The sequence below is a fragment of the Falco punctatus genome, assembly GCF_963210335.1.
Source record: "Falco punctatus genome assembly, chromosome: 4".
NCBI lineage: Eukaryota > Metazoa > Chordata > Aves > Falconiformes > Falconidae > Falco > Falco punctatus.
This window is the reverse complement of record NC_137583.1, coordinates 6,895,864-6,922,883: the sequence shown is the minus strand read 5'-3', so window position 1 is coordinate 6,922,883 and position 27,020 is coordinate 6,895,864. Positions and strand designations below refer to the sequence as shown.

At 46.1% G+C, this 27,020-nt stretch overlaps 2 protein-coding genes across 3 annotated transcripts in view; one reads left to right on the top strand and one right to left on the bottom strand.

Moving 5' to 3' along the window:
• Window positions 1–24,088, bottom strand: part of NT5DC2 (5'-nucleotidase domain containing 2) — a 28,787-nt gene extending 4,699 nt beyond the window's left edge. Inside the window, exons 1-10 of the mRNA XM_080386309.1 lie at window positions 23,587–24,088; window positions 15,779–15,963; window positions 14,904–14,978; window positions 12,925–12,980; window positions 11,023–11,116; window positions 7,165–7,293; window positions 4,031–4,091; window positions 3,278–3,380; window positions 2,664–2,765; window positions 791–872 (exon numbers count right to left, since the gene is read on the bottom strand). Coding sequence (XP_080242435.1) covers window positions 791–872; window positions 2,664–2,765; window positions 3,278–3,380; window positions 4,031–4,091; window positions 7,165–7,293; window positions 11,023–11,116; window positions 12,925–12,980; window positions 14,904–14,978; window positions 15,779–15,963; window positions 23,587–23,869 — 1,170 coding nt within the window. The 5' untranslated portion in view covers window positions 23,870–24,088. The remainder of the gene's footprint in view (window positions 1–790; window positions 873–2,663; window positions 2,766–3,277; window positions 3,381–4,030; window positions 4,092–7,164; window positions 7,294–11,022; window positions 11,117–12,924; window positions 12,981–14,903; window positions 14,979–15,778; window positions 15,964–23,586) is intronic.
• A 76-nt stretch (window positions 24,089–24,164) lies between these two features.
• On the top strand, window positions 24,165–26,378 carry UQCC5 (ubiquinol-cytochrome c reductase complex assembly factor 5). Of its 2 annotated transcripts, XM_080386330.1 has the most exons (3): window positions 24,165–24,299; window positions 24,552–24,723; window positions 26,014–26,378. In XM_080386330.1, exons 2-3 carry the CDS (start codon window positions 24,573–24,575, stop codon window positions 26,079–26,081), a joined length of 219 nt encoding a protein of 72 aa, XP_080242456.1. In that variant the 5' UTR covers window positions 24,165–24,299; window positions 24,552–24,572; the 3' UTR covers window positions 26,082–26,378. The 2 variants fall into 2 exon arrangements, with proteins under 2 accessions (XP_080242456.1, XP_080242455.1); XM_080386329.1 differs by lacking the exon at window positions 24,165–24,299 and having other exon boundaries at window positions 24,336–24,723.
• Window positions 26,379–27,020: the final 642 nt, after the last annotated feature.

The window sequence follows — 27,020 nt, the reverse complement described above, 5'->3', positions numbered from 1 at the left end:
TGCCTTTTTGCCCCTTATCCCTGTCTTTCCACCTCTAATGCCAAGCCCAGTTGAGCTGGGTGGAATACATCGCTTTTGTTACACGCCTTTCTACAGCATGGCCTTCACAGAACTGGGTAGGAAACTGTTTCAGAGCTGCAGACAAGTTTTCCTACCAGTCAGCTCTGCTGTACCTTATTTCAGCTCTGCTTCCTGCAACTGTGAAAAGCTGCGATTGCCAGGAGAGCAGCCTTTCCTACACTACGGCATGAAGCACCTCTCACCACTCTCAGAAGCTGGTTTATCGCACACTGACAGGCAACGCAGGCCTTGGCAGGGCTTTCCAGTACAGCAAAAGACCCTTTATGCTAATGCTTACATCCCAGCAGAAGCTGAAAGACTTTTCAGAGGCACGCAAATCACAACGCTATTGTTCCACAGCATGTCAAGAGAGCAGGCTGGAAGCATTTGGAGGGACAGTGTCCTACCGGGTCAGCAAGAGCTCTCTGCATGTGGACAGAGAGCATCTCTCACTGCCACCAGCCACTGCAGCACACAGATCTTTGAGCGTGCCTTCTTACAAATGCCCTCTATCACGGGTGCTCTTTTCAAGGACTTCTATTTTTTGCTTTTCAAACATCAGACATCCACAAGTGACCTACAGAAGCACCCATTATTTCCCCCCACCCTGGCTAAGAAGATTCTCCTGTTTTCCAGTGACTTCCAGGCTTTTCCAAAACTTCAGATGTCTTGTAAGTCCCTACCATTTCAGACTCTTGCTTCGTACCCCTTATGTATCCACACACTTTACCTCTTTGTAGATCTTTCCTTTCTCCAGCTGGTTTATTTTGTCCCACTGCAGTGAGCCTTTATCATCCAGTTTTCGAAAAGGTCTGGAAAAAAAACCAGGGGAGACATCAACTTCTTTTGATTTTTGGCGACTGTTACCCAGCAACCACAACAATTGAATCAGAAAACTTGTTTACCTATGTAACAACTCGTAATAAAAAGCCCTACACATGAAGCGACCTTCTGCACTATTTTCTCAGGGAAAGCGAGAGAGAGAAATATCTTTTCAAAATGCTTCCATTCACTGTAACCATTTCATGCCAGTATCCCTAACAACTCTTCTCGCTTTTCAGACACAGAGAAAAAGGAAAAAAAATACAATAACATGACTCCCTCTGAAATGCTATGGCTAAGAAGGCCTTGCCATTTAACATTTTGTGTCCTGTTCCAGTCTGGCTACGCCCCAGCCCAACAGAGTGTGGAATGTCTTAATAGGATAAAGCAGTCTGCAGAGTGGATGGAAAGCAGCCTCTGTGTTGGTGTCCGCAGCCGACCCAAGCTGGCTCCCGTTGTTCCCGAGGGCTTGACTCATTACCTTCCACTTGGACAGATGAAGCAAAACAAGGCTTAAGTTACTTGACCCCCATGAACATTCCTGCTCAATAGGAACATTGCTCCCTCTTGGGATAGAAGTTCCAAACTGTGAGTTCCCAGATCGAAAGCCTTGGTATGAAGCTGCTCCTGCTGCCAGCAGAGCACAGTCTTATCCAGAAGTATCGTATGATTCTGAGCCGCCACAGGGCAGAAAGAGTCCAGCCTCCCACCATGAACTCTACAGCCTACCTGGGCAAGGGGCTTTTCAACCAAACGTGGTTTCCAGGGCACACCCGCATCTTCCCTTGCGGCAGACACTTCCCAGTTCACTACAGCTCGCCATCAGGAGTTCCCCTCACCTTGGATGTATGTGCCCTGTCACTCCACTGGCCCAATACACGAGTGGACGTTAGGCACCATGCAGCCATAAGATTTATCTCCTAGAGGGCCAGGTCATCACAGCTCCAGACTATATTTGTAAGACACTTCCAACCCACGAAGTAAACCTTTACCAGGTCAGCACAGCTTATAAAGCCGTTTTGTAGGTTTACTCCTGTTTATGCTAATGGCCTGGAAAATGGGGGAAGAAAAGAAATAGAGAGGAAAGAACAGACCTCTCTCTTAAGGGCAGTAAGTTCTGGTCAGTCCTAAGTTGAGACAACAAAGCAGACATAAGTTCCCAGAGCAAAGAATCCAAAGAGCAAAGCGAGGACGGCAGCTTGCCTATCAGCTAGTCCCTTGGCAGCTCCTAACTGACCACAAAACCCAGCCACCACGTACGAAGGCTTCCAGAGCTGCCGATTACCAACCAGTATGTATCCAGTAACTTAACAACAAAACAAACAAAAAACCCAAACCACACAGATATTTGCTGTGGGGAACAGGAAAAGGGAAGGTTTTGGCATACTCTCAAGAGACCTAGAGCCAAGAAATGGCCAGTTCTCATACATACCATTCCACTCTTCTTTTCTTTCTGAAGATTTAAGTATATTATTACCCCTAAAAATCTAAGTTAAGCCCAGACCATGACAAAACTTATGAAGCTTAAAGACAGTCAATTTTAGAAACATGCCTTCTGCGTGGCAGTACCCATTCTATCCACTTATTCCCTGACCAGTCAGTTTTCATCTCCTCAGAGAGTATCTGAGAAGACAGCAGAAGGCTGGATGCCTGCTGGACCTCGATTATACTTAGAAAACCACTACTTTTCTGGAAGGTAAAAGAAGCTGTTTGCTCTAGGGAAGGAGGCCCAAAACCTCAGGCCCACATGCAGCAGCGCAGCATTGCCCCAGGACACGTACTTCCGTCGATCAGTGAAGAAGTTGGGCTTGTCAGCTTGCACAATGACCATGTCAAATAAATCCCGCCAGTTCTTGCCAACCATATGTTTCATTCCTTTGTCCCTAAAGAAAAAAGAACAGAAAAGTTAACAGAGCCAGTACTCTTTTTTTTCACCCAACACACTGCATCTTTACAGCAGTCTGTCATAAATTTACTCTCATTCCAGTAACAAAGAAGCAGCATAGAGATCTGTGAATCCTCCAAGGCTGTCCTCATGGCATGGAGTATTGATGTAGCACTTTGACTGTTTCAAGCTGTCCCACACCCCTTCTCCTGTACCATGGTAAGTGCTGAGAAGTCTGTGATGCAGCAAAAGCTGCTGGAGGTGATCCAAAGTGGCAGCTCGGGAACACTGTGCCCTTACACAGCTTTGTACCTTCTTCAAAAAGTGAGAGTCGATGTAAAGAGTGCTGCGGGGTGCAACATTCACCACAACCGGTTCCCAAAGAGCACTCTCGTGACTGTTGCCACAAAGCCCTCTAGCGCACAACTTTCCGATGGTCACAGCAGAGACCGCAGTGCACAGCTCTTACTGTGCTGAGGTGACCCATCAGTGTGCAATAATGGTACTTACACAAAGCTAAAGGGACTGTTTGTAATGAGGAAGAGTTTCTTCTTGTGGTTCACCAGTCGGTTTAGCACAGCATAGATTTCATCCCCATGCAGAATATACTGTTCTATATTGGAATAAAACAGACATCATAAATCAAAAAGTTTTGGCGTAAGTCATGACCGCATTTCTTTACAAACAAACAAACCTAGCCCCTCTACCACAAAGGGATGCAAAAAGCCCGAGTTAGATCCACCTCAGCAGGCAGATAGTGAACCATCGTGGTGACAAAATGGCCTTCCTCATCCTCAGTCATTGCATCTAGAGGAAAAAGACTGAGGAACAGAAAATGCTAGCAAAAAAAAGAGGGCTGAAAGCAAACCCTCACAAGGGCCAGTCACAGCCACTCCAGACCATGTTGCTGCCAGGAGCTTGCTTTCCCCTGAATGACCAGGAAGCCTTCCCAGATGGCACCTTTGCATGTTCACATCATGCCAAGGACCACCATCCCTCACTTACGAGCTGAAGGAAACAGAAACACAACCAATGAAGTAGATGTTTCCTCCATTAAAATAGATCCTTCACCTGACCCTAAATATCATTTGGTTCTTAATGCCACTCTACCCCTCAGCTGCCTTTAGGCAAGCCACGATCAAGTTCTGTGTCCCCCGGACTCCTGTGACCGTGTGTGGGGCCTACACAGTTGTCTTACACAGACTGCCACATAGTACGAGACACATCAAAATGGATCTGGCACCAGAGCTCCATTTAACTCACCCAGATCTTTTTCAATCCATTTGTACATCACTCCTTTCACATGTACATCTCTAATAGCATCCTAAAGAAAAGGGCAGAGAAAAAAAATTTCAATTTTACGCATGGCATTCCTGTTTCCCAGCATGCAAACCTACTGTCACCACTGAGGAACAAACCAGTAATGACGCATCCCCGCTTCTTGCTGAATGAACAAAAGCTGCATTAATGCTCAAGAGAACGAGAACAGGCTCACCAACATGCCAAAAGGAACACCACAGTGGCTAGCTCAGCTGATGCAGTACAAGGGGAAAAACCTCAAAACCTATCTGTGAAAGCACAATTTCCTTCCTGCTACTGGAAACCGGCACATGTCAACACACTGTTATCAAGGCAATCACGACTGCAACTCCAAAACCATCAACTGCCCCAAAACTGTACTGGCCCAGACACTAGCTGGCTTTTCTTCCTCCCTATGCCTGTGGAAGCTCTGCCAAATGTGACCCAAAGGATGGGAGCATGGCCAAGGTGAACAGCAGCAGAGGTGAGCATCTGTAATTCCAAAACGCTCCCCACAAGCCAAGGAGGGCTACAGCTCCCAGCTCCGGATGGCCAGTGGGTACAGGCAGAGCAGAAGCTTCCACTAGGAGGCTGAAGGCTTTTTGCAAAAACAGAGATGCTGACTTTTCAGGAGGAAGGCAAGTTAAAACAGATTATTTTCAAGGGCATCCAAATATCCTCTATTTTCCAGGCCAAAGGCCAAGATGCAACACATTTTTTGACACACCCAGTTGAGATTCGTCCCAAGTCTCCATCCAATGAGATATGCCAGATACACCATTGCCAGAGCAGCAATACATTTTGCTTGTTTTAACAGTACCATTTTCATCCCTGACAATTTAGATAGGTAAAGAAATGCTGCCTTTTCCCAGGACCCTTAAATCCCTGTTACACTACGTGTGCTCCTTCAGGAGTTGCCCTTTCAGACTGGACTCCCACACTCACCGCTGACATTGCTACAGCGACACTTGCACACAACTCCCCACAGCCACCTGGTCTCACAGCAGTGCTGCCGAGACCTGCTTATCACCCCAAAACCGCTGCCTTCAAAATGGGGAGAGAACCAGAATTTATAACTTAGATGGGAGATGACAAAGGAGGAGGTGTCACCTCTTCAAAACAGAGTTTCAGGAGTCTCCTTCCACCATGTGGATTTGAATGGTAAAAAGGCAGAGGTCACATCTCATTCACCAAGAGACCGCCTTATTGAAAAGAAACTGAACAAAAAGCAAAAGCACTAACAAGGTTCCTGCAGATAAAACTGTGGTAGCCTGGGGAGGTGTCAAACAGGGCTCAAAAACTATGAGAAAGCAGGGTAAAGAGGTTCTTACTCTCCAATACGAAGCAACCAAACTGGTGTGACCAGACTACTTGGTTTACAAGTCAGCTTCAAACTTTACCGTTGCCTCAGGGTCTGCCCTTTTGACTCAGCGCAGTGTCTGTATCACTCAACCTGCTCCCAAACACAAGGAGCTGCAATCAGAATTACTACTAAGAATTACAGAAGAGTGTCAGGTTTAGACATGTCTTAGCCCCCTGTTAGCCTGTGTTGCAATAACAGTCAGGGCTATGCAAGTCCTCTCGGACACCTGTCTGTGTAAGCACAAAAAGATCTCTGTGCTCATGTCTGCAAACCACCTCTTTCCACTTGCACTCACGTACTGTCAAGGGGAAAGTTTTGCAAAAATGTTATCCTCATCGTACAGAAAAAAGCAAGAACTCTTGTGGTGAGAACACAGGACAGCCTCCAACTTTCCAGTATAGATTTCAGGCACTGGCACAGATTTTCTGTCATAGCTTTCTTCCCTGCCTACCTCAGCCACTCCTCAGGAATCACCCATCCCTCAGCAATGGATGTGAAGACAAATGCCAGGATTAGCACTCAGGAATTTGAGGGCTTGAGCACACCATTTGCCCTGTATTGAGTATATATTAGGTGGTGGCGACCACCCACGTGCTTTCAAGAATTCAATTAGGAATGTGTCCATTTAGACCTCAAAAGAAGGTCCAGAAGACACTCTTGATAAAAGGCCTCAGGAGTCAGCTGCATCCCCTCTTCCCAACTTCCCCACCCCAAGAGCAAAACCAACAACAACTAACACCCTAGAAACATGTTAAGGTCTTGTGGGAAAATGGCTGGCATGCTCCTATCCGGCACTAACAGAAGGTCAGAACGTAAGCTGTAATCTCTGGCTGCAGCAAAGCTGACAAGGATCCTTATCACAAAAGCAGCAGCACCGGCGTGGTGCTCCACTTCCCTCACAAGACGACTGAACAACATACGTATGGGCTGCTACCAGTGGATGAGCGTAAGTTTCCCACGAGGTACAAATCAAAAACCTCTCTCCATGGAAAAAGGCGTGCAATAAGGCTTGGCTACCAAGGAAGATGCATCATCTGTCAACAGAGGTCACCCAGGGCAGCAATATCAAGCACTTACATCTTGCCTGCAGCATTAACTAAACTGTCAAACAGTACTCCCTAACAATGTTGATAATCCCAAACAGCCATTTCAAATGCTGGGACTGAAGCTGGAGGGCATAGGTAGCAGCACCTTGGAGTAACTGGCTCTTTAAAGCTAGTCACCCACTGGAAAACATCCCCAAAGGATCAGACGACTATGTAGCTGCAAAGGGAAGGGGTGGATTCTAAGAGCAGGCAAGGACAGGTGCTTCACAACAACTGCTGTATAAAGCAAACTGTTTGGTATGTGGTCAGACCAAGCCTCTTTGAAAAATGAGACATTAACATGAAAACATAGAGCTTAGAAGTTTGCAGTACCAGAAAACATTTACACGAGCTTTGTGACATATTTCCCATGGAAGGACCTTCAACCTAACCAGTCTAGGCACTCCTGCAAGAGATAACATACAGCAACACCAGCTCTGTAGTACAGACAGAAAACTAACATGTTCTGAAAACACAGCTTTGAATATTCCCTGGTCATTTAATCTAAAGGGGCAACAATGCTGTCATATTAGGCTACTCATTAACAGCCCCTTAGGTTTGGGTACTGCAGAGCTCACCAGTGCTACCAAGCCAAAGGGCTCACAATTCTGATGAGATAGGAGCTATGGGGCAGCTGACATTGTACTTACAGATATATCCTTGTAAAGATGCACCTGGTCAAACTCAATACCATGAGTTATGAAGTAATCGATGACCGAAGAGAGCAGTGTCATTTCAGGAAGAGAAAAAATGTCCATAAACTGCTTAAGTGATGGACCCTGGAAAACAAAAAATGAAAAAGACACATTAAACAAAAAATACTTAAAATAATAATGCAAAGCCAAACAAACTCACTCACATCACCCAGCACCGTCTGCAAGGCATTCCAGGCTAACAACAAAAAAACCCAACAAAACACTCATGTGGGAAGTCCCAGTCACCCAGCAAGCAGCCCTCTCTTCTCAACCAAAACACTAACCTAATGTGTTAACACTTAACAAGAGAGAGGCTTCTGCTTCACAGAAATCGTTAAACAAACCCAGAATTATAAACAATATCAGATGAAGGTGCAGGAAGTAGGGAGTAATAATAACTTTAAAAATACACTAACTTTTATTACAAACCCATGCCCTCTGCTTCCCACCTGGCCTCTTGGTGTGGAAAGAGGTGCCAACAGACAGCACCCTGCTACAGAAGCAGCTGTGGCCCTTGCTGGAGATGCCCCATTGCTCATCTAAACCAGGCTGCAACACTGGACACACGGGCACCAAAGCTGCTCTAACCTCAGCCTAGTGAGGTTCCACACAGCCACACAAGAATCGCTCCAACAAGCAGTTTGCCAGTGCCTGTCTGGCCTTGAGTCACTACGGAAAACCCAGAGCAGGCACAAAGGAAAAGAACTTCAGCCCGCCCAGCGGTCAAGTGGAAATGGGCAATTAAATTCCGACCGAGCAAAACTCACCTTGCATTAGGCAAGGCTGCAGCTCTCCCATATATTTGCTATTTCTATTGCCTATCAATCACAAACCTATCAGCAGGTTAACAACCAACTTTGGCTCCAGAGAGGAATTCCAAGTAAAATAAAGACTGTTTATTCAGTCTGTACCACCTGAGCAGAGGACTATGGTGAGTCTCACTGGTAAGCTGAAGCTGGAATCAATCTTTTCATCTTGCATCGCTCAAGTGCCAGAAGCCAAGGGGACATTTAGTAAGCCCTTGTGTACGAAAAGCAGTTCAGGAGGTGCACAGACCTCTCAGTGAACCTGGTCACCAGAGGTGCCAAGGCAATCCAGTCGTGCCATGCCTGTCCATGTGAGCTTTGAGCAACCCATGACTGAAGCCACAAAACTGCAACACTCTAGGATAATACTGGTCCACATCAGAAGGCAATTATTATAGCTATGTGAAAGAGAGACATGAAAGCACCCCCCAGAAGATCACACAAGGTACACATCGTGGAAGCTGACAGAGGGCACACGCTGTCTAACGACCAACACATGCCCCTCTCATGTCAGGATGTAATAACGGTAACATTTCCCGTTTAGGCCGGTCTTGGAAGGGTAGAACAAGAGATGCACTCTCTGCAGCGCCATCTAAAGGCAATATTGGGACAGCACAAATTGGGGTCAAGAAAAATGGTGCAAAAAGGGCAAAGGAATAACAAATGGCATTTTTCTTGAGGTCTATTACCAAAATATACTGCAATCAAAAGCTATATCAGTGTGCTGAGGGTTACAAAATTTCCACCCAGCCAGCGTAGGACAACTAGACCTACAGCCATAGTAACACAAAGGACCCCCTCTGGTTTGGGCCACATACTGCACATGGCGGTGCTGCTTAGTGATACTGAGTCCTTTCAACAGACTTTGTCCGTTTTGATGCTACAGGAATATTTCTCCAACTAGTAAAATCAAAATTTCCTGCAAACAGCCTCCACCTTTTTTTCCTGCTCAGGGATTCTGGGAAAGAAGCAAGAGGGACAAAGACAGGCAGTTCCTACTGAAATCACTAGATGTGGGACTTAACAGAGTGCAGCACATCAACGACCTGTCCCACCTTTCAAGACCTTAAGCATAGAGGAGACAGTGAAATGTTCAGTGTTAACAGCAAACACTTACCTTGTCAACTCTGGTTTCATTTTTGTGCCTTGTGTCATTATCCTACAAGGCAAGTCCAGCTTCCCCCCATTCCCTTTAGTAGCCTTGACTTCCTTGCAGCAGACACAGCGACCAAGTCAGGATGAAAACTGGACCGTCGTTTTAGAATGCTACATACGCTTTTTCCACAACATCCTAGAGTTCTCCATTCTTCATTACAGGCCATCACTAGTTCTGCCAGCAAAAGCCACACTAGCTGCATTGCCTAACCCCTGTCAAGATCTGTGCCTACCTATTGCAGGCGTTGGGATGCCGATAGCTGTCCACGCACTCCTTCCAACAGAGGATCAAGAAAACTCTTAAGGGAGAGTATTTATATACTTCAGCTACATCAGTCCCACTTGTCTTACACCTTGTTGCCTGGAATCACCCCCTGGCAGACCTTCCTCTTACCCACACAGGTAGCAACATCAGCATGACAGACTAAGGACAAGATTAAAGATCCCTGCTACAGCCTCATTCCACACCAACCGCACCGCACCGGCTCACACCAGCAGTCATCTAAACCCAGATGCCTTCCCACTAATACGTTTGTGGCACAGGCTGAGCAGACATTGCTGTATGCAAATGCCATTAGTTGTATATACTTTCATTCTCTTTGGGATCCACCTGTTAGTTTACGAAGTTCATTATACTACTAGGAGAGGAGATTTACCTCTTGGCAATGAATAACTTGCTATCCTTACTTCTGTGGCAAAATGTTATACGGAATTTTTCAATACTAACTACAGGAAAGAAAATATCTGGTACATACAAAGCAGCAAAGAATGGCACCTTGGCACGAGCACCTGGCCCTACAAAAGGCCACAATTCAAAGCAGATTTCATACTTAAAATTATTTAAAAAGAAAGGTGAAATCATCTCAGGTTTGCCAGGAGTGAGGAGAGTTGCACAGTGGGAGGAGAATGGAGTGCAGTTTACAGAGAGAGGGCAAATTCTAAGCAGAAACATCCTATTTCAAAGCTAGAAACAACACTGAGCTATAAACAGTATGTACTTATGCAGAAAGCAACCGCTCAGATAAAATCGTTCCCAAGAGAGACAGAGAAATCAAAAAGTGACCTTCCTGTAGACTTCACACAGCAGACTCAAAGGGATATTAGCAGAGGAAGCTTGCCCTAAGGCAACAGAACTAACAAAGGGCAAGAAACAAAGCAGTTCTGGAGGGAAAGGGATGTGAATGGCCCCGCTTGCCCACTGCACCGCACTAGGCACTTGAGGAAGAAAAATGTCTCCTAATTTCCTCTAGTTCAGACAACTCAAGGATTTCTACAGCTCCTATGGACAGAATTTCAGTAATTTACTGTGACAGTAAACTTTTCTGCCTAAAAAATCCCCAGTACTCATGGATGCCGACCCTATGAATAACATCCACTAAGTAGGTCTGAAGAGGCATGGAGGAAGATCCCTTTCATGAAGGAAAAAACCCTTACCCAACACCAAAGAAAAGGCATTGCAAGCACCCTGCTGCTACACACACGTACCCCCTCTCCTGCACAACTCACTGCAAACACCATCACTGCAGACTGCTTAGGTAGTAGCTTAGGAGCTAGATTTGGCCAAGGCACAAGCAGGGACCATCTCCCTGTCAGTCTCCAGAGCCATTCAGATCTAGGCCAACAGCCCTGGGGTGTTTAGGAATGCTTAACAGATGGCTTTCACATGCTAAACTGCTAAATAACCTCTGGGGCAAATTCCCACTAGAACAAAAACACACACTGCAGCTCACTAGGGACTGAGCCTTTCCCAGTCCAAGGGAGGCTGGAGTCATTTACAAGCTCATACAATTCATTCTGTTTTCCCAGCTGTTAAAAGAGCTGCTGCATCATAGCAGTAAAGGGCTTACAATACCTTGCCATAGAAGTCACTCATCTGGTACAGGGGGATGTGCTGCGTACCACCGTAGAGTTCGATCACCTCTTCGTCAGGCACTGGTTTGAGCCCTCTAGATGCAAACCAGAAATAGTTTGTCAACAATCACCAGTCTGCACAGAGCTACAGAAACTGCAGAGAAAGGAGGTGGGACAAACAGGTTCCTCTCTAAAATTCACACGTTCCTCTTGCACAAAAGAAACAGCCGGAGAGCCTGACAGCTCCATGGTTTCTTAAGATTCACATAAAACCTTTCCCGACACATTCTCCAGACACCTTGTTTGCTCGTTCAAGTTAATTGAGGAGCTTTATCCACATTCCAGCTGAGAGTTCAGACAGCGGCTTCTCTCTGCATGCTGTCAGCCTGCTGACAGGACTGTCCCAGCAAATCGACCCCCCCCACCCCACCCCCGGCCCTGAGTTGGCAGCACTGGGTAACTGTCAGTTTGGAGAGATTGCTTCCACGAGGTATACCACCATGAAATGCAAAGGTGTAGGAAAAGAGCTTTCTGAAAATGAGGTTTCCTTCTTACTCGGTTTTTCTAAGCAAGACAAATTCTTCACCGAGACCTCTCAATAGAGGTCACTGGTTTTCCCCAAAACACTATAATCACAGGTATGGCTATGAGCTGTACCCTTCACGAACATCAAGTTAGCTGACTGCTGCAGGTTTTGCCTCTTGCACAATTTTTGATGGTTGTTTACTCAAGCAGTCAGGAACTTTCTCTTTCTCCTTTCCTATTCAGTCATGGTACAGCCTCTAAGAAGTTAAAAGTTGCCTCAGTTGTGCTCAAAAAGCAAAGGACAGTTTAGGAAAAGGATACTCCAAGAAGGATAGTTACAAAAGGACAGTAGGAGGAAAAAAAAAAGGTTTAAATGTGTTTTCACTAAGAATCTCTTTATGAAGCTGAAGTGAAATATGGGGCTGTACTAGCCCCTTCTGCCCTCTCCACTCCCCTCCGCCCCCCAAAAACCTAACCGATTCAAAGAAGCCAATTCTCTCTGATTATGCAACTCCCTTCTTAATATTCTTTGAGTGTTTACTGCAACTGAAAGCTTAACAGTAAAAGGGCACAGTTCAAGAAAAAAAACACACATTGGCTTCCATGCTCAGGAAATAGAACATGGATTTACAGGAGCTTTGCTACCGATATCTATGAATAGACGCTTCTACTGCTTCTTACACACCAACCCCACTCCACATTGGGGCAAGGTTTTCTCCAGTCTCACAACTTTTTGGAGACAAGTCTACTCTGCACTGCTTTAGCCACTCACTTCAAAGCATGCCCAGCTCTCTTTGCACAGCAACAGAAGAAAAGGAAAAATAGGACAACCTAGGCCTTAAACTGAGCCCAGATTCCGATGCATCATTACTTCATTGATATGTCTGTGCTGCTTTAAGATTTTGTTTGCACATCCAGACCACCCTCCTCTTAGCTTTGTGGCAAGGCACAGCAGATGACTGCTGGGATACACTCCTGCCTGGAGAAGACAGGGCCATATGTGGACCACATATGGAGTGGTGCTTTCCTAAGTGGTGCTTTCCTAGTCACAGTTTGCACACAGACATTAACCCAGGCGTGCTGTAGCTGCAACTCAGACATCACGCAGAGTACGTGATCAGATGTGTTATTAACCATTACAAAAAGCTCCAGGTCTTCCCACCCACACTTGGCTTGAAATGCTTGAGAAAAAAAACTCCCTGCAATTATACGCCAAGTAAGCATCTGAAGCAAGTGCAAACAGGATAAGCCAGATGAGACTGTGCTCTGCTCAAACCCGCCCCCCCCCCCCCCCATTTGCCACAAATATACACTCAGATTTAGCAATCCACTTTTGCATATATGAGCATTTAGAAAATAATTTTCAAAACTGACAGACCTATACGCTGTTCCTAGCTGGACATAATGGAAAGCATCGATCTTCATGAGAAGACTCTGTGATAAGACATAGATATTTACTGTTAGAATTGAGTAGGTTTACACTGAAACCTTATGTAAGTTTCAAGTTTGACACAAATGACATTAAGAAAATAAAATCCAACATAAACATCCCACATTATGTACTTTAAGCTGCACTTAAACTCTCCAGCCACTTCTACACAGGCTCACTCATACCGTGACTTTTTATTGGCCTCTCCAGTAAAAGACTGTCTTTCTGTGAGCTAAAATATCACTGTCTCTTACACTCCAAAGTTTGTGGACAGGGATGCAGTTAAAAAAACAGAGAGAACAAAGTTTCTGTAACTCAGACAGTCTCTTCTTATCTCCTTTTCAAAACCACATACATTCCAAAGGAGCTTTGTGTGCACAAGCGATCCATTTCTTGTCACATTCATGTTAAGCAGAACAAAGTGGGCAAGTTTTGGTTTAGAGTGCAGCTGCACCCAGTCATTTTCTTCACACAAGAGCTCTCCCCTCCACCACTTTTTACTCTCCCCAACAGACATTTAAGGAGGGATGTTTAAGAGCACATAAGACTGGTAAAAGAGCTTTCTTTGCATTTATTTTTTTATCAGGCTCCCCTATTCATCAGTCATCCCTTCTCCATCCATCATTCTGACGCCATAACACAAATCATCGGGGCACGGAAAGCAGCCTCACACTAAACCCATATCGCTCTGCAACTTGAATAAGGACAGAGCATCAAATTATTTGTACTGTTTCTACCATAGTGCAAGGTAATTCATTACACAGAGCATTCACAACCTTCAGGCACCTTCTTTTACCACAATACCATATTGCTGCAACTTGTTACACCGTGGGCAGACCTCCCACTAGTTTGTGAGGAGTGCAGGCAAATATGTTGAAAGATTTACTTAAGATAGGCACTACCCAGGTTTTTGTGTGTTTTGCAAACTCTGCTCCTGAGAAAAGAAGGGTTCTCATCCTCTACTCACTCAAGGGGTGCTCTGCTTGGTGAGGCTCTGTGTTTCTGTGATATATCAGCCAGAGATTTAAACAGGAAAAAAAAACACTTAAGTTGTCATAGATTTACTCCTCACTTTACAAAGTCAGAGGCATGAGCAGTCTGCTGCCATGCCATCACCACAGGTAGGACAAAAGACATGGGAAAACTCTATATCGTTTTTTTTCTTCATTTTCTTTTCTTCCAACTGCTGGAGAACAGCGCATACACTCCAGCTTGTACTGCCTGCTTCCCTGAATGTGCTCAAAGCTCAGCATAAGAAAAGCTACTACAGTGAAGCGACTTTCTCTTCTGTGCTTACACCTGACTGCTTGGCTGCAGCAGCCAGCATGACATCACTGGGCATCAGGCTTTCAGGGAATCAGTCCAGAGTACTGAAAAGGGTTAAAGCTAACGCTTGCACTTTGCTTGCCCGTGCTTCTAAGAAGCATGCATTTTAAGTAGCTTGGATCTCTTTCCAGGCAGTCCTATTATTTGGGGTGGGGGTGGGGAAGGCTTCCTAAAGCATTCTCCTGACAAGTCGTTTCTATTATTAGTGTTAGACATAATGCCTCTGCTCCTGGCAAGTACTCATAGATGCAGGATTGAGGTTTGTTGTTTAAACTTCATGAAAGACAGAAATGATCACACAAACAAGGCTACGTTTTCTATTAATTAGCTTGTAGAATTAACTGACTTTTAAATTGGCAAGGCTGTTTACCAGATCTTAGCCAGGATGTCCCATTCTGCTAAAAGCTATGCAAACACAAAAGACATCTCTCCCTTGGAAGGTTTATAAGCAAGAAGAAGCCACACAATGAAAAGCACAGCCACCTGGACTCACTGACAGTTTGGTGATCAATGTTATCGCATGCAATGACAGAAAGTATTTCCACTAAAAACATAACGCAATGGAAGACAAAGCCCAGGAGACTGGACTTTGTACAGCTTACCTTTTGTACATCATAGTGAAGTCCCCGTATGGCAAACCCTGGAATGTAATCATACTTCCCAAGCCCTTCTGGATACTGGGAAGACAAACAGTGACATCGTTAGAGGCATAAGCATTGGGTTACCAACAAAATTATTTCTCCTGTTGAGCTGGATTACTTTTACTCATAGTCTTAACCCAGGAGTAAACCAACCAAGGAACAGATGCACTGGCATGTTGCCCCTTCAGTGAAGAAGACGGATGAACGGAGGAAGACATAAAGGATCAGGATCCCCAAACTAGTTTCTCTCATGTAAGAGACACTAGTTAAAACGTAACAGATCTGCTCAGGCAGTGAGGACACATCTAGTATGCTCTAGTCAATGCATATATTTGGCAAAGCAACAACACTGCAGAGTCCCTCTAAAAAGAAAGACATGATGAAAAGAAAATGCACAGACCAGTCACCTACTGCAATCAGGGTGCCCATTATGGGGCATTCTATACAGTGTCATCTATACTGACTTACACATGTCAAGTCCTGTACGGTTTCAGTGTTGGCCCACGGTTCATGTTTATCCACCATGTGTACCTCAAACCAGCAATTCTGTAGGCATCATTCCCATAGTTAAGTAAAACAGACCAGACCTTTCTAGACTAAGGTTCCTGCTACATATTTATAAAACCTCAGGAATATAGAGCACAGTAAGTTGTCTCAAAGGAAGCCGATTCCATGGGCAGACAAAACTTTCTGCAATCAAAGATCATGAGACACAGAATTTATCTCAATAAAACAAGTAATAGACACATGCGCAGAATGCCATTTTGCAAGCAGTCTGGGGCATCCCAACAAAAGCAGCAAGCTTAATTGAGTGGAAATTCTTAGCACATCGTTACCTTGAATTGCTCTATTAGTATGTCTCTGGCGGTGTTGAAAATCATAGAGTGTAGTAAATTAGAATACTGTGCCAATGTGTAATCGTAGTCAAAGCCGTATATCTCCACATCTCCCAGGCTGATCTCATTGTTAGCGTAGATAGCGGCCGGGTTGAGGAGATTGCAGACTCCTGGTGGAAGGAGGTCTAAGAGAAGGGAAAGGGGAGAGGTTAGAGAAACTGAGAGAATCACTGAAATGTCAACTTTTTGTTCTGGACCTGGCAGCAGCTGGAAGTACCACACAGCAGCAGCAAAGGAGCACAGTGCTGCTGTCGAAGGCTCCTGCCATTAACTCCCTCAAATAATCCTCCCCGTGAAAAAAACACACTGTGAAAGCGCTGGCTGCCTCTGTTGATGGTGCTAACCACTTCCACAGTAAAACTGACCTTTTGTGTCAGGAAGATGCAAAACAATGTCCTGGGGTCTCTGGCCTACATGAAGCAAAGCAGACCAGATTCCGAAGTGTCCGATTTCTAGCTCACAGCAGCTGCAGTTCAGGCAGGCTCAGCAATGGGAAAGGTAGCTGCAATGTATCACCAGAAAAACACCCGCTCCTCACAAAACTTGCTGGAGACAAACAGGTTAACTCTCTTCTTTAAAAAGTCTAGATGACTTCAAATTAGGAATTTTGAGGTTTGTCTTTTGGCATTTTTTGTTTCTCACAGAAGCAGCCAGACTTCACAGAGCAATCCTGCAGGTACTGTTTGGGCTTTTTTTTATTATTATTAATGGGCTGGATAAAACAATGTTTTGTACAAACACCAACAAAACGTAAAAAAAAAAACCACACTAAGCTACGCTCTTGGAGCACGTAATGCTGATAGCAACAAGTTCTCTGCTTTCCTCTGATAAACAGCTGTGGAAACCTCAGATGTTGCGTGTGGTTTGTCACTTCAAAACAGGGCTACTCTTCAAGATGCTTGTGAACAACATTTTGCTCCCCAGAGCACTGGGAAAACGGAGGTTAAGTCACCTGGAAGCTGAACTACCTGTACGCCTTTTTTTCAGAGCTAGTCTAGAGAGCAGAGAGCTTTAGCTGCAGTACAGTGGGAGAGACAGGAACAGATCCTCCCCAGGCTTCCTGCCCCACAAGAGCTGCCCATTGCAAGATGAGAAAGAGCAACAAAAATAGTTCCCTGTAGTACATTGCCTAGTCACATCCACACTGGGAGACTGAGAAGGGAGGAAACATCTCCTTCCCCTCTCTAAGACGGGTAATTTTCCCTCTGAATTATAGGAAAAGTGTAGACATTTTCCAGATCCTACACAGCATCTGCAGGTAGGATTTTTTTTTTTTTCCCTTCCTACCTTAACTTTTGGCTTTTAGCAAGAACCCCTGTGCCGGTTCTTTAGTGCTTCCTTGCTATAAAACCAAGTTTCATCTGAAACTAGAACAAAAAAAAAGCATTATTAGAAAGAGACACCAGCCATTCCCAATAAAGACTCTGTCTGGAATGATTACAGAATTTAGGTTAAAGTCCAAAGTACATTTTCAAGCACTAATCCAAAAAGGTGACCAAAGAAACAGGATCCAGATATATAATAATAGTTATTTTTCAGAGGAGATGCATTACAAAACATACCCATCCCTCTCTCCTAACTGACTTTACTTTGGTCTTCAGATGCAATTCACCAGATCAACTACAGAGGAATTACTACAAAAGCAAGCAGTATTTTAAGGCAGAAGGGCTGACTTACTGGCTACGCAGCAGGAACAAGAGCTCTCTTTCAGTGACTCTGCTGGTGGCAAAGTTTCTGGAAGAGGCTGAAGACAGCGGACACAATCAGAGTACTTCCCACTGGGATTTTTAAAAGACTGGAAACATAAATAGGGTTCAGATGATCACAACTTTCATCTTCTCATCATAAATGCTCCTTGCTCCATAAACAAACAGAGCTCCGCTTCCTGCCCTCACCTCCAGATAACTTGTGGGAAGATCTTTTTCTAAGCATACTCTGGGATTTGCAGGGTGTTATTTTTCTTCCTCACAAGGAAACTGACACAACCATAATCACATCACGGTGCAAATACCCAGAGTTTTCCTCTTCTAATGAAAGCACTATTTGCAACCCACTTGCTGCTACTGTATCCCTACAGAGAGGTCAAGCTCTTCCAACATTCACCATCTGCAAACATTTATGACAACACATTTTGATAGACTGAGAGCAGCACAAAATATCGTTGCCTGAATCTCATCTCTCCTTTCCTAGGAGACATGAGACCCATCTAGATTCAACAACATATGCCAGCCACAACTTTTGCAAAACTACAGTCAGGAAAAGCTAAGGGAGCAGTATGATTTTGTAACAAGGAAAGGGTAGCCTAAGATTTGCCAAGCGCATGAAGTGAGTCTTATCTGTGATCAGAAGCATAAGCAGAAACTGTCACAGTATGATTTATGATGTATATTTAGACCCACTGGATGAAGCAATATTCCTCCCTGCCAGCCTCAAACGTACAGAGCCTCTCCACTGTTCGCTGACAGTCTCCTTCCCAGACCATTTCACCCCACTCAAATATTTTTGTCACTAACTTACACAGCATGTTCTCTCTTAACTTCGTAAGAGCCAAAAAAGGCTGCATATGCTAGCCAAAACACTTTATCACCATTGCCTCACACACAGCGTGTTCCCTACGCACACCTGCCGGAGCACCCCACACCTTGCTGTGCTTCCTATCCACACATCACGGTCACCAGACCAACACAGCTTGCTCTTTCCACGCCGTCATCCTCCATCTTAAATTTACAGTAGTTTCAAAGTCACTGATCTGCTAGAGAGGAGGAAAAAACTCTGGGTTTCAGTCCAGGGACTCACGCTGCACATTTGGCTCAGTGTAAATGTCCATTTGCAGCACCCTCCTCAATAAAGCGGCAGGCGTCCATCTCCTCTTTAAGTTCACACAGTCTCTCCGCAGGCTCAAACTAGGGCAGGGAAGAGACAGAAGCTGGGAACACATGCAAGATCAGTTTCTATACCAGAGCCCAACCATGCCTGCCTTCCTGAGCCAGGTTTTAAGAAGTTTGGGGTTTTGTTTGGTTGGTTTGCTCTGCATTTTTTTTTCCTCTCTGCCTGGGATCTTTGCCTCAGTTTGCATGGCAATTGTCAGGTCATAACAAACCGATGACACCTCCAGAAGCCCACAGAGATGCCATTTTTCAAGAATGATAGCTTTCGGTTTTTCCTCTGCCAAGACACCGTAACAGATTGCTGGACAGATACAATAAATTACAGTAAGAAAAAAACCAAAATTAAATCCATTTTTGCTTATTAAAAAAATATAATCCCAACTATTCTTTCCATCTGGGTCCTAACTGGAAAAGGGAGATGATACCAAAAGTTAGTCACTGTCTACTCAGCACTTCACCCAGGAAGTATGATCTAAGGGAGAACCACCATGCGTACATCTGAGGACAGTAGGAAAAAAAACTGCTCTTGCAATAGATAGAAACCCCTGGAATCTGCACACTTGCACAATTTGCTCCGGTTTGCAACTCTGATGGTTTTAAGGGAAGTGTCTGCATATCCATGGTACATGATGAAACTCAGCAACAAAGGCAGACCACAAGAAAGCGTGTTTGATCTCATGCATTTTTTACACGTGGGTGTAAATACAAGGTGAACACACATTGCCTTCACCTTACCACTTTAAGGGCCCTGAACAGCTGCTTAAAACCAGAATATCTTCATGACAGCACAAGCGTCTCTTCCCAGGCAATAGCCCACATTGTTAGAAAGCAATAACACTCTATTTCCAACATGACAGCAGAGACGGAAACAAAAGCAGGTAATTAACTGTGAGCAATGGTTAGAGATGCCAAGACACCATATGGCCCTTTCTGATGTGAAAAAGCTCCAGTGCCAAGCACGTCCCATGCTTTTCTGAGCTCTCAGGGGTACCAATAGCATCATGCAGGAAACACTCCATTTCTCTCAGCCTCAGATGCAGCATGTTAGTGAAGAATAATACACACACACAAAAGAAAGGCAACTCACACCCACCTCTCACACCCTTTGTACTCCCAGAGGTCTAGCACAGCAGACATCACACTAATTTCTTTGTAAGACTAGCAAGAAAAGGAATGATACTGAAAAGCAGATGGCCACCATCCTCCACATTCTTCATGAATCAAAAAGTTCCCTTTGCTCACACTGACTTGCTTTCTAAAGACAAACTGCCAGTTTTTCTCCCTTCCGAGTACCTCTTTATCCTTTTTTAAGTGTTGTTTTGTACCATTTCCTGCAAAGCCCTCCAACCCGCTGAAGACACCTCTACCAAGAGGGTAGGGAGAGGGAAATACTACTTAAAAGAACATTAAATGACAGAGGAACCATATTAATAGAGTGCTGAAAATTACTCTGGAGCATACTCTTGAATTTATGCCATTATGCCTAAATATTTTGGCATTTCTCACCAAAAGTGAATGAACACCAAGCAAAAGTAGTATTAAAAAATATTGCTTCATGCCAACATTACATTTTTTATATACACAAAGGCACTAGACAAATGCTGCTATAGGAGTTCTTTACAAGAAAAAGTGTTTACATTTAGGGAAAGCAGGATTGGGAAGTTAACATAACTGGTCACACCTCCAGTTCTGGTTGCTAATTGTCATTCCCAGTCCCAGCTCAATCCATAGGTGCCACAACCCGTGAGACATGCACACTCCCTAAGCAATTTGCAGGGCATTTATTATCATAGCACTAGACTAGTTTACTAGTTTGACAAGGAGTGAGTGCTTCAATCTTTGTGCCTGCTTGAAATTAGCAACACAAACAGAACCAAAATGTGCTGAACTGTAAAAAACACCTCTGCACCACACCAAAATCACTAATGCAATGATCACACAGGGGTGTCATCTCTCCCACTTCCACATGTAATGGGCACATGTCGCTGACTGCAGTTTGCATTATTTAGATGCAAAGGTATCTCTGGATCTACACGACCTAAAAAGAGTAAGGACTACCTCCGAGCTACACCCTCAGTATTACCAATGCTTAATCAAGTTCTTGCTGTCTGCAAACTTGTCTCTATCCTCAGTAATTCTCACACTTAACCATGATCAAGCTTGTCATGCAGAGGCAATAAGTTATTTTAAAGTTTCCTTAGGAAAGCTGTTTTGTAGCCACGTTTACAAGTTTGAAAGATCTAGGAAAAAACATATACACTTGCTTACAGCCAAATCCTCGCTCACTTGCCCGTTCCACTGAGTTTCAGGATTGGATGCTTCCTAGAGTGCAAGACTTCAAGCACTGCTTACTGAGAAAGCGTATCAGCCTTCCTTGACACTTCAGATATCATCAAATCAGAATACAACAAGTCTTGCTCGACACCATCCTTCTGACAAATGCGATTATAGTTTTCTTTTTGGCAGAGAAGGAAAAAAAACCTAATAAAAGCACATTAGGTGGAAGTAGTAGCCTCAAACTCTTACAGGTAATGAAATTTGGTCCTAAGAGTCAGTGTTGCAAAAGACAGGGGGAATAATGAAGAGCATGGCTTCTCCTGAGTCAACACGAACGGTAGGTTTTACCTCAGCAGCACCTTTTGTATAGCTATGTTGTGCTGTTGTTTGTATCACCACACTCAAGCCTGGCAGAACACAGACATGCTTCTATAAAGTTGAGAACTTCTGGTGCCTGGGCTCTGGCCACCAAACCTGTACCACTGCTGAGCTTTACTGCACAGAAGCTCTTGTCCTACACATCCTGCCCTGTCCAACCTGGTCAGCATTTATCACTGCAATCCCCTCTGCACAAAAATGAAACGTTGCTCTACAAATCAGGTCCTAAGCACAAGCTGGTTTGAAGACACATCGTAAGTTCTCCTGGCAGAGATCTCTGCAAAACCAATAGTGGTAACTGACAATATAGGACAAAGGACTTCCTAAAGGTGGAGCTTCAGATCAGGAAGGAGAAGGTGGCACCACAGGAGCCTTCTCAAACTCAGTGCTGATAAGTATTGAGATGTGATGATTTTTTCAAATCCATAACCAAACCATAGACTTTCACTTTTACATCTGAGTTTGAAATCAAGAACAAAGGAACAGGCTGATGCCACGTTTTGCACGTCTCAGTGTAGTCGTCAAAGCAACAATTAAAAACCAACATGGACCAAATCTGTTTATGCCTCTTCTTGACAGGACTTGAATAACAGCACAGTCTTGAAGTTTTGGTTTGGGCAACTATTCTTTAAACAAACGAGGGCTGCCTTATCCAACATGTCTAATAGTTACCTGAAGGTCTGTAAAGAGTCTGCTCTGTAACACATGGGCTACTTCACCCAGCTTCATTTGACCTTTAGTCCTGCTCATTAGTTCTCCACCTCAAGTAATTAATAACTGTATCTTTTGCATCCCAACAAAGTGCAACTGTGTGAACACAAACTTCATAATCTGCCACACAGTAAACTGAGAATTTTCCGAAGAGATGATGATGCAGCCTATTAACAAATTCGCATTTATGGTTTCAATGCTGTTATGGAAAAGAAAAAAAGTGCCTTATTAATGTCCGAACACCATGACAAGTCTTGCAAGCTGGAACTTCTTTCAAGCAGTGGTGCTAAAACCACAACTCAGTCTTGGAGCAGGGACTTAACATGAAGCTACTGTCCTCTGTCAGCACCTTGTACTGCCTTCGACAGCTCAGGCAAAGGAGCTCACATCCTGCAAAAGCTGGAATGCAAGGATTCAGTGGCCAGTTCCTTTACATTTCTGCATCATGAAGGACTTTCGATTTTTATGTCAAATCTCATCTACTGGAAGGTGGGGAGGAAGACATGACAGCACTTGTCAGTCTCAGAACAGTGAGACGGTTCTTCCAGATGCCTATGGCTGGCTGCCATCCTTCTTCAAACCCTTAGAGAAACGAAAGGTAACTGAGAGCTATTTAAAAGCAGACACAAAGTCACACTTCCTAGCTCTCCACAGTGCTTACCTTCAGCATTCCAAGATTCCAAGGAAAGTTTCCTGCCCTTCTGCCATGAAAGCTTTTCTTATTTTTTTCACATTTTTAGGCGAGTTTAGTACAGTGAAGGTCTGCTGCTGCCAAAAAGGCCACAGCCCTGTTTTACACATGGACAGATGTGGCTGGTGACATGAGTTTTCCCCTTGCTTAGCAAGATTTCAATGTACCCAACCAAGCCAGTAATTTCTTGGTCTAAGGACCAAAAATACACATGCATGCACATGAGTAAAAGGTGTTTTGCATCTGTAACACAAACTAAGCTCAGGATCAGGAGACATCCTAGCAGCTACAGCATCAGCCTTCTCCATGCTCACCCTTCTGCCAACCTTGAGTTACAAGCTGGACCCTGGACTCCTCACCATCTCAGTCAGCATCACTAGACAGTGATGCTGTCCTAGTCTAACCTCGTTTCCACATGGCAAATTAGAGACAAATGCAACAAGCCCTTTATTTAGCCCATTTGCCACGATGACACTCGTGTCAGGGAGGCCAGTCGTCAAGATCCCCACTCTGCACGTCCTGCAACGCTGAGACCAGGCATCTTCCCAGAGGGAAGCCCAGGACGGGGAGAGGATGATCAGGGCCGTGTTTCGGTAGAAATAACAGTCCCCGAGGGCCCGGCGGCGGCGGCAGGCATTGCCAGGGAGAGGGCTTCCAGCCCGGCGGCTGCACAGCGACGGGCACGTCCCCAGTCCCGCAGCGCGGGGAAGGCGCCGAGATGCAAAGGGGGGGGAGGGAGAAAAAACAAGGAGAGAGGCCGAGCGCGGCGGGACGTGGCAGCCGGCGGCCGAGGCGGCCCTTACCGTAGACCAGCTTCTTCATCTCGTGGTACCTGGCCCACAAGTAGGTCTTGGTGTCGGCGCCCTCGGCCGGGAGGGGCTGGCTGCCCGCGGCGGGGCCAGGCTCGGCGCCGCGCCGGGCTCTGCCGGCGGCCGGCGGGTGCTGCTCCTTGGGCTGCCCGTGCCCGCCGTCCCCGGGGCACTGGCTGGCTTTAGGGCGGCAGCTCTGGCAGGAGACGGCCACGGCGAGGAGCCGGGGGGCCGCGCCGCCGCCCCTCCTCAGCGCCGCCATGCCCAGCGCAGCCATGGTCCCGCCGCAGCCTCGGGCAGCCCGCGCTCGGCCGGGGCTGGCCCCGCTGCTCCGCTCCGCGCCCCGCCGCCCCGGCCCGCGGCGGCACCCGCCGGCCGGCCAATCCCCGCCGCCCCGTGTGCGAGGGGGCCGGGCGCGCCTCGGTGAGGGAGCCGGGGGGCGGCGCTCAGCGCCCGCCCACGGAGGGGGGCGGAGGGCGGCGGGGCCCGGGCGGGCTCCGCTCGCCGCGCTCCGGCCCCTCGGGCGGGGGGCGATGGGGAGAGGGGCGGGGAGGGGCAGTGGCTCCTCACTGCGGCCCCGCCCCCGGCCTCGGTCCCGCTCCACCCTGGCCAATCAGGCGAGGCGAGCCGCCCCGAGCGCTGTCACGTGAGCGCCGAGACGACCTTCCCGTTCGGTTGCCGGGGGGGCCGGGCGGCCCGCGCTGGAGGTGAGGGGCGCGGGGGCGCGGCGCTGATTGGCTGCGTGGGGGCCGGGCCGGGGGCGGCCGAGGGCTGCCATGGTGGCGGGGGCGAGTCCGGGCTTGGTTTGACCCCTGCTCCGGGGCGGCTGGGGCTGCGGCCCCGCGCCGGGCCGGGCTGGGCTGCCGGGGGCGGTTTGGCCGCGGGGCGCCGAGGGCCGCTGTGCGCCCCGTCCCGTCCCGTCGCTCACACGCCCTCCCCCCGTTTCCTTCCCCGCCGAGCTGAGGGCGCCGGGCCCGGCCATGCTGGTCAGCAGGAGGGTGAAGCGCCTCTTGCAGCTGGTGCCCGGGAAGCGGCGCTTCGGCGTTTACCGGTTCCTGCCCTTCTTCTTCCTGCTGGGGGGAGCCATGGAGTGGTTCATGATCAACGTCCGCATCGGCAAGGAGACCTTCTGTAAGTGAGGGCCCGCGGGGCGGCAGGAGGCCGGGGGGCACACCGGGGCTCACCGGGGGCTGCAAGGGGCACGGCCACGGCCAGCCCCCGGCCCTCCCGCGGGCCTGGCACCCCCGCTCTGCCCCCCCCGGCGGAACACACCGGGCAGAAGCCAACAAAAAAACGCAGCTGGGTTTCGAATACGAAATTAAAATTATTATTTTTTTTTTACACTGAAAAAACTCGCCAGGGTTGTCAGAATGTCGGTGTAGGTCAGTCCGAATGTGACCGTGTCAATTAGAAAGCGGGAAAACGAGTCGCAGGAACTTGGCTCATGGCGCTGTTTCCAGCAGTTAAAGCCTTCAGTTTTAATGTGGCATTCCTCCCTTTCAGGAACTGTGCTAGAAATGTTTCTGTACTTGGGGGAAAAGGATCGGCCCTACCATATGTTTCATGGGAAATCTAGCTGAGTCTCCTGGAGAATAAACCGGTTTGATACAGTTTTCGTAGCTGACAAACTCACTGCAAACAGAACTGCTGCTCTGCCGGCTTCTGAAGGCTGGGGTTTGTGGGGTGGTTCAGTTGATTCCCGAAGCATACCTGCAGGGCAATAAAGTCCAGTTAGAAGCTAAAGCACAACATCTGTGTAGCAGCTATGATATTTCAGCTTGAGACTTATCTCAAAAAAATAACTGCTATGGCTAAATGATACTATGTTGCAGTAATAATTGTGCGGTTTAGCCTTATTGCTGCTCCATGGTCCGTGTGAAATGACAACACACAACTGATAACCTTTTTTTTTCTGACAGATTTAATTTGGTGATAGATATTTAGGAGTGATCGGGGGGCCTCGGGCAGGAAGAACAACTAGGAAGTCTATGAGGGTGGTTACATTCCTGTTTTCTTTATTAAAAAAATAAAGCTAAAATACTGAAGCCCTGCTGGCAGTCCCCAGGCATTGACTTTGTGCCTCTCATTTAATTTCCCTTCCGCTTCAGCTAGTTTAGGCATTTGTACTTTTAATCACCCTCATGGGAAAGTAGACAAGGAATTGACTTGGAAACTTAGTTTTCCTATAAAAACATTTCATCAGGACTGATGTGAAGAACTTTAGCCTGGATGGGAGGGAGAACATGAGCTATTTTTAAATGGTAACAAGGATTTGTGTTGGCTTGAATTTTCAGTTGCCTGTCAGTCAGTGTCTGCAAGAGAAAACTGGAAGAGTTTAAAAAGAAATGAAAGGCTTCAGGCATTTAATAGTGTCTTGCACTTGGAAAATGCTAATATATAAAAAAAATCTTTTTCTGGCAGATGATGTTTACCGTAGGAAACGATCTGAAAGACAGTACGAGGCAAGGATGGAAAAAAATGAATTTTAGCAGAAATGTTTCAAGGGACAGGTCCTGAATGCTTCAATTGTATTAATACCAAAGAAGTGTTACTGCCACGTGGACTGTAGGAGAAGATTTTGTCTCTGCAAGATAAACTGTAATCTGCAAGTCTGTGTAATACACTCTCAGATGGTTTTGGAAGTTTTATTCTTCTTCAATCTACTTCCTATCCTTAATATTTTGTATTTAAGCCAAATACAGTAGCAAGAAGCTCATTGTATTTAGGCCTCTGCCACTTATTTAATGTTTGTTTAGTACTTCTAAATAAACTACACAGAATAAACAGTCTGGCTACTGCTTTTCTTTGCTTGATGAGACACCATTCTTGCAACAAGACCAAGGGGAAAGAAATGTTACATATTGCATACATAGTATCTCAGCGCATTAGAAATAATGGAGAAAGAATATTAGAAATAATAGTTTCTTTTGTAATGAGAGAATGTACGCTGGCATCTGATTTGTTTTCTTCCCGATGTGGCACAATTTAAACTAGGTAAAAAGAGGACAGACTTACTGCTCAGTGTTTACTCAGCCCACGCTGTTTGGAAAGTCATCCATGCATTCAGGCTCCAGTGCCTGCAAATGCTGTAATACTCGTTGCTACTCTAACAATGAATTGACCTGAGGGCATTGGGGGAAAAAAGTCCCATGTGTACAGGCGCAAGTTCAGAGGAACATGCAATGGCAGTCCCAGCAAACCCGAATTCTGTTTGCAGGACTCCTGTCTCCCCAAAGAAGAAAAAAAAGGAGAGAGCCAACTGCTGTACCCTGCACAGCCTTCACTCCCTAACACAGTGACACTAGCTCTTAGGTGCATGGGAACAAGTCATGACTGTGCACTAGGATGACTGCTGCAATATAATCAGTGAGCATCCTATATTAATGCATTTTTTTTTAATTTCTGATGGTATGTGTATATCCCAAGGG

Excerpts from the sequence above, each read along its gene's own strand:
- UQCC5 (XM_080386330.1), top strand. The coding sequence starts at position 24,573 with ATGCTGGTCAGCAGGAGGGTGAAGCGCCTCTTGCAGCTGGTGCCCGGG. Across the intron at positions 24,724-26,013 it reads CATCGGCAAGGAGACCTTCT|ATGATGTTTACCGTAGGAAA; the intron begins GTAAGTGAGGGC and ends TTTTTCTGGCAG.